Genomic DNA, 6,952 nt, shown 5'->3' on the forward strand with positions numbered 1-6,952 from the left:
TGTGTGTGTGTGTGTGTGTGTGTGTGTGTGTGTGTGTGTGTGTGTGTTGCAGAGCTCACGTGGTCTCCAGCTGCAGGCAAAGAGCTCGGCGAGGTCAAACTGTCGATCTCCTACAAGAACGACAAGCTCTTCATCATGGTGATGCACATACGAGGCCTGGTCAGTCAGAGTGTGCGTGCGTGCGTGCGTGTGTGTTTATTCAGACGTGTTGCTAGTTAACCGTCTGGTGACTCGACGCACAGTTAAGACTTCACCGTTGTGAACTGTTTGTTATTATAACAATGCTCAAAGTCATGTTTTCTTACTCTGGTGCTTTGATTGGCTGTTGCATTAATAGTGTGTGTGTGTGTGTGTGTGTGTTTGTGCAGCAGCCCCTGCAGGACGGCACAGACCCGGACCCCTACGTGAAGCTGTACCTCCTCCCAGACCCGCAGAAGACCAGCAAGAGGAAGACCAAGGCGGCTCGACGCACCTGTAACCCGACCTACAACGAGATGGTAACAGACAGGAAGTACAGATAAAGATAATTCACCTCGACAGCAGCCATGTTTGTTGTTTATGTTCATAATGATCATTTTGGGAGGGTTGCTTTCATTGGATAAGAGTTGTTAACACCGGGGGGGTTTTTAAGTTGGATAAGCTTTAAAAATATACCGTACCGTCTAGCTAGTCTCTCAAGATTACCAACCTTTAGTGTGAAAACAAATATTCATGCAGCTAAATAAAGAAACATATTTCAGTCTGTTCCTCTCTCTCCCATCCCGACCCTCCAGCTGGTGTACGAGCGGATCCCCCGGGGGGACCTGGACCAGAGGGTGATCCACCTGCGGGTCCTCGGTGACGGGTCTTTCTGGGAGAACACCCTGCTGGGCGAGACCTTCATCCCTCTGAAGACGCTGGTCCCGGGTCAGCACTGGGTGGACTGGCACCAGCTGGGCGCCGCCGGCTCAGACTCCGCCCACTGACGGACCGGGAAGCGGTGGATTTAAAAAGGGAGAGAAGAAGAGAACCAGTTCTCCTCAGGAGGACGGAAGAAGAAAAAAGGAAAGTCCTTTCAAAGTAAAAGCCGTGTGGCTGATCCTCCCTCTGTGTGTGAGGGAGTTTAAGGTTAAAGCAGCAGTTTAACTTCACTAATGTCATTTTTAGAATGTTTGGTTTGTTTTAAAGACAAAATCTGAACTTTTATTGAAAATTATTTGAATTTATTTTCATGATCAGGTCCTTTTTAAACTTTAAAAATGTCTGGTGATGTGATTACAAACAAACTGAACAATGAAGTCACTTAAAAGTTAAACTAACTCACTAGTTCTTCTGTTAGCTTCAGATTCAATGAACAATTAATGGAATCATTTCTCTCACTGAAAGAAGAAAAACGGATGAGAAGTTAAAGATTAATATAATGATGATTACAATTAAAATATTTAGTTTCTCACACACACACACACACAGGTGCATGCTGGGAAATTAAGACGTTTATCAGCAGAAACAAAAGTTCAGAAGTTGGTTCACATTTCACACATTTTTTTTTAATTGTCTCACTTTAATACTGTTTGATTTCTGCAGAAATGATGAAATACTGAATCGTACCAGAGAGATCATTTGTGGCCAGTCGAGTCATTTTTCTTTTCGAGCTGCATTTAAAGAATATTCCAGAGACCGTTTAGTTTTTTGCAGCTTTTAGTGTCCTGAAAATAAAACCCCTCAAACGTTCGCTGGGCTTCAGTGGTAGAGACGTTTAAACTTTGTGTCTGTACGAGCAGAGCTTTAGCCTCAATGTTGCTAACAGCATATTTTTATAGTGAGGACGATTTCATTTTTCTATCTGTGGTGCACGAGAGAGAAAGATCCTGTTTGTCTCTCCGGCTCTTTGTTTCCACATTTCATACCTTAATATTTTTTTTTATCCTGTGATTTTGTACTTTTTGTTGTTTTTTGGGGGGGGGGGGGGGGTTAAGCGACCTCTCTGGATTCCTGATAATCCGGCTGCAGTGAATCTAAAGGGAGCCGAGTTTGTCTCCTGCTGGTTGTTTCTGCGCCGTAGACAAACTGAAGGAGGTGAAGCCTGCAGGAAACAAACTCCACCGATCTGCTCAGCACTCGCTTCCAAATGTGAAAACCTTGAATCTCAGCATTCTGAGAGAAGCCATGTTTCTTTTTTCTCACATATTTGAGGTGAATCGAGCCCCATTGACACTGAACTCGTATCACCAGGAAGGTCTTCTGTGATCTTAATCCCGTGCAAATCTGCCATGTCAACTTTCCTTCTAAGTCGTTAGTCAGTCAAGTTAACATCAACCGCACTCTTTTCCTAACTCTCACTCTGTGAAGCCGGAAGTTTATTGTGAAAGGACACTGTGCATGTAACGCGTTAATGTTGACATGCCGTCCCTGAGGCGTCCTGGAGTCACTCTGGTAATACTCGTCCTGTGCAAATAGGAGCTTTCTTTATATGTTTGACCCTGACGCTCTCCTGTCGTTCTTTTAAATGGATCCAATCAATCAATATTGATCACATCAGAGCTGCAGACGTTTGAGCCGCTGGTTGTATTCGGTCACTGTCGCCCAATCGGTCAGTCGATCCACAACTATTTAGATAATCAAGTAATCTTTCATGTAACGATGGCAGAGAAAGCAGAATTCTGCCTCTCAGATGTTGTGGAGATGTCCTATTAAACTGAACATCTTTGAGATAAAACGAGACATTTAAATGCCTCAGTTTAGAGGAACTGTGATGGACATTTCTTCACCATTTTAGACCAAAACTATGAATTGATGAATCTAGATTATAATCTGCAGATTAATTATTAAGAAATAAATAAAAATACTTGTTGCAGTCCTGGTTTCAAAAAAAATACTTTAAATTACAGGTGGTGTGAACATGAGATATACTCAGACAGAAAAGTGGATTTAGTGTGAGGTGGTTTAAATCATCGCCTCTGTTTAAAAAGGGCCGTTTTTTAGATAGTTTGGTAAAGCTGTTGACATGGTGACGAGAGTGATGTGCAGTGAAGGTGGCGACACACTGAGGAGACAGGAAACAGGAGCAGAATGTAAGTTCACAGTGAACTGATCTTTAAGTACTGTACAGACTCAACTTAATAATAAATGTGATTAGGTTCTTTTCCACGGCAGCGTAGTCCGATTTTAGAAGCTCTTTATGATTAATGTGTATTAATTTTATTCTGAACATGTTTTGTATTATTTGCACTACAAAATAAACTTGAATTGAAGAAAAAAAGGTTGATTTTTTTTCTTTTGACTTTTTACTTTCCTTCACTTTCCTGTTTGTTTCCTCCTCCTTTATCTCCCTGTATCTGAACATCCACTTCTGTCTCCTCCTTCCTTCCTCTAACTCATCTTCTTTGTCCCTTCTTCCCACCACCACCTCCTTTTGCTTCCTTCTTCCTCCCTTATTTTTCCTCCCTACCACCTCCTCCAAGGCCTACTCCCTTGTCCTGCTCCCTTCTTCTTTGTCCTTTCTTCCTCCTCTTCTACCTCTTTTTCTTCCTCCTCCCTCCTGCTTCGTTCCTCCTGTCTTCCTCATCCTCCCTTTATACTAGATTTAAACATAGTTATTTACTGTCGGTACATTTTGCTGAGAATACTAGTACTGGAGAATTTTAACATTGCTGTACTGGTTACTGGTGAGCAATCTTCGTCCACGGAGGAAGACCATGAAATGTGGCTCAAAGCTCTGGAAAAGGAGAAAAGATTAAAAAAAGTTAAAGCACAAACGGATGTTCTAAAGAAAAAGCATAAACAGATTTTGGATAAAAATAAACTGAACAAACAGCAGGTGGACACATTGATACTTAAATCAAACTTTCTGTCATGCTAATTGTTAAATTTGGAAAAAACGCATGTTTTGTCACCTGTACAGGTAAATCTAGTGATTTTTGTCATTTCATCAGAAATACAAATACAGTTAAAAATGAAATGTTAAATGTGATATCCTGACCGGCTGCTGGTAGCAGAGCTGTGGTCCAGATAAGAGACCATCTGCGTGGGAGGATCACAGCTGATAAACACATGGCAGCAGTGAAGACATTGGACTCTTTCGTTATGTAACCAGCAGCAGCACGTTGGACCAGTAACACCGCGACACTCCCTGGTAATAAAGAACGACGAGGTCTTTGTTGACGGTCCCTTAAATTTCTGATGAAATCCCTCACCGGAGCGAGAAGACGGACACACGGAAGAAGCGACACGGCGGTTATAAATCATACTTTTATTCGCGGAAAACGTGGATATTATTATATTAACACCGGAAGGAGATGAAAACAGTCTGAACTGAAGAACGAAGCCAACAAATTGTGGTTTTCTGATAGTATATTTCGAATTTGACGTTACTCCCAGTTAAAGCTAACCGCTAAAGCTAAGTTAGCTTTGTCCTGCTAAAGCTAGTTAGCTTGTCCTGCTAAGCTAACCTGCTAGCATCGCCCGGCAGCCGTTGGAATCCGCAGACCTCCTCCAGCCCGACCGTCGCCTTCTTCACGGATATTAAAAGCAGATAAACAAGTAAAAAATGGCTCTTCTATCATCGTCACATCGGGACTCATCCACCATGTTTTCTGTCACGAAATTCTCCACCAGAAAGAAGTCCAACCACCACTCTCAGACGAGCGTTAACGCCGCGGAGCGCACCGGTGTCACAGACGTTATTCCCTGGGTTCCTTCTCGCTGTGGAGGTCGGTATGTGTGCCAGTCAGTGTAAAAAACACAATGTTGCACTAAAAAAAACACTTTACTTGTATTATACATGGATAATAACTGCTCCTGTTGACCCGGGCTGGAGCCGCTACAAGCCTCCCACAGTTTGACAGCTGTCACATGAACTGCCGCTGAACTGCCGTCTGAGATATCTTGTTTTCTCAGGTACGTTAATGTCACATAATTTATATTTTTGCACTTTTGAGTTGAAGAAAAAATGTTGAGAAATATGAGCGGTGAGGGACATTTATCCAGCGGGCAGGGTTCGTCCTCCACGGCCGGGCGTGGAGTCACCTCTCCCGGGTTGGACGGACAGGAAAGCTCGTGGATCGGCCTGCTGCCTCGGGCCACGATGGCATTTCTGCAACGATATTTCCTGGGAAGACCACCAACCCCGAAGCGGTCTGAAACAGGAGCCGGATGGATCAGTGGGGGTTTAAAAACCAGCTTTGTTGACGAGGAAACAGGGTTTTTAAGACTGGACGACATGATGCCGCTCACACAGCACCCGGCTCCTCACCTGACATACCTGCGGTGTCAGCACGAGGGAGCATCCGGTCAACTGGAGCCGAGAGGCAGCAGCAGGGTAACGTGGTTGACCGCTGATTCTCTGCAGGAAATGGGGATTCAAGCAACCTCAGAAGAAGAAATGGACTTAAATCTCTGCCAGCAAACCCAGATTGGATACTTGTCTTCTTCTGTCGGGACTTTTTTGAGCCATGTGCTGTTGAGCTCGGAGTCATCTCAGGAAATAAAGCCCCCAGGTGGGGGTAAAAGCAGGACGTGGTGGGGCAGCTTCTGGGTGGGCGAGGAGAGCAGCAAAACAAAAGCACCCGAAACAACAACCGATCCGTTTGGGGGATGGACGCTGGGAGAAAACGCTGGACCGACTGACCTCAAAGAGGTCAACAATGGAGGCCTTCAAACAGTCCAGAACACCGAGAGGTCCACCACGGACCATCGGCTCACCATCAGTAACCACCACCTGAGCTGTTCAGGAGCTGCCGTCGCCTGCAGTGAGGCGGCACTTCCGACCCCAGATCAGGACAATGGTTACTCCAGTCTGGAGGAGGAACACTTCCAGGTTTGTCACCTGAGCGTGGCCAAAGCCCAGAGTGAAGAGCAGCAGCAGCCGGAGGAGGAAGAGGCCGATTCGGCTGAAATTAGTGCCGCCGTCAAGACAGAAATGGAGGAAGAGACCTCTGAGGAGGAAGAAAAGGAAGAGTCCGTGGAGGCTACCGCGCTCACCAACCCCGAGTGCCAAAATAAGGCCATCGCCTTCATCATGGGCTGCCCCTGCAGTGACGACGACAGCAACAGCCAATCAGATGGGGAGTCCAGTGATGATGATGATGATGATGCTGGCTTTGACAGCGAGGGCTCGTCTGATGAGTCCGACTCGACCGACGACGAAGAAGAAGATGATGACGAAGAGGACGATGAAGACAGCGAGGTGGACTCTGAGGCGGAGCGCCTGTGGAGCTCTCTGTGCCAAAGTGTGGACCCATACAACCCCAGTAACTTCACCGCCCAGCTGCACACCGTCACCTCCTCCCCGCCCAGGACCATCCCCACCTCCACGCCTCCGTCCTCCGCCCAGTCCACCCCGGCCTCCTCTCCTCCCTCTCTCCCTCCCTCCACCCTCACCTCCTCCTCCCCTCCGTCCGGCAGCGACTTCTGGGACGACTCCACCTCCGCCAGCGAGGTGGACGAAGCTGAAAGCCTCCGCCTGTTGAGCTCCTTCAGCTGCTCCTTGGACCCTTACAGCCCACTTAACTTCCAGGCAACGCTCATGACTCAAAGGCCCGTCCAGAAGGCAGGGTCCAGGACCAGGACCACCAGGGCAAAGAAGGAGGCCTCCCAGAGTCCTCCTCGCTTCCTCCGCCATAACCCGGCGTCTCCACCTGAGTACAGGAAAGAGGAGGCTGAGGAGAGGCTGGACAGTGGCTTCTCTGAACCCTCCACCTCCTCCGGCTGCTCCACCTCACAGAGCTGCAGCACGACCAAGAAGGTCAGTTTGTTTGTTTTATTCACAATTCATTCTCTCTATCTATCTATCTATCTATCTATCTCTATATATATCTATATCTCTACATATATCTCTATATCTCTATATATATCTCTATATCTCTATATATATCTCTATATCTCTACATATATCTCTATATATATCTATCTATCTATCTCTATCTATCTCTATCTATCTATCTATCTATCTATCTATCTATCTATCTATCTATCT

At 46.0% G+C, this 6,952-nt stretch overlaps 2 protein-coding genes and 1 long non-coding RNA gene across 3 annotated transcripts in view; all 3 read left to right on the top strand.

Annotated features, from left to right (window-relative positions):
• The window catches only part of pik3c2b (phosphatidylinositol-4-phosphate 3-kinase, catalytic subunit type 2 beta), a 28,964-nt gene extending 25,726 nt beyond the window's left edge, over positions 1 to 3,238 (top strand). Inside the window, 3 exon segments of the mRNA XM_031847152.1 lie at positions 53 to 159; positions 369 to 497; positions 774 to 3,238. Coding sequence (XP_031703012.1) covers positions 53 to 159; positions 369 to 497; positions 774 to 965 — 428 coding nt within the window. The 3' untranslated portion in view covers positions 966 to 3,238.
• An 892-nt stretch (positions 3,239 to 4,130) lies between these two features.
• Positions 4,131 to 6,952, top strand: part of LOC116387504 (uncharacterized) — a 7,280-nt gene continuing 4,458 nt past the window's right edge. The window contains exon 1 of the long non-coding RNA XR_004213019.1: positions 4,131 to 4,875. This is a non-coding gene — a long non-coding RNA (uncharacterized LOC116387504). The remainder of the gene's footprint in view (positions 4,876 to 6,952) is intronic.
• The window catches only part of ppp1r15b (protein phosphatase 1, regulatory subunit 15B), a 6,542-nt gene continuing 4,458 nt past the window's right edge, over positions 4,869 to 6,952 (top strand). Inside the window, exon 1 of the mRNA XM_031854670.1 lies at positions 4,869 to 6,721. Coding sequence (XP_031710530.1) covers positions 4,928 to 6,721 — 1,794 coding nt within the window. The 5' untranslated portion in view covers positions 4,869 to 4,927. The remainder of the gene's footprint in view (positions 6,722 to 6,952) is intronic.

The sequence above is a fragment of the Anarrhichthys ocellatus genome, unplaced genomic scaffold (assembly GCF_004355925.1).
Source record: "Anarrhichthys ocellatus isolate YVR2014 unplaced genomic scaffold, GSC_Weel_1.0 scaffold1, whole genome shotgun sequence".
NCBI classification, from domain to species: domain Eukaryota; kingdom Metazoa; phylum Chordata; class Actinopteri; order Perciformes; family Anarhichadidae; genus Anarrhichthys; species Anarrhichthys ocellatus.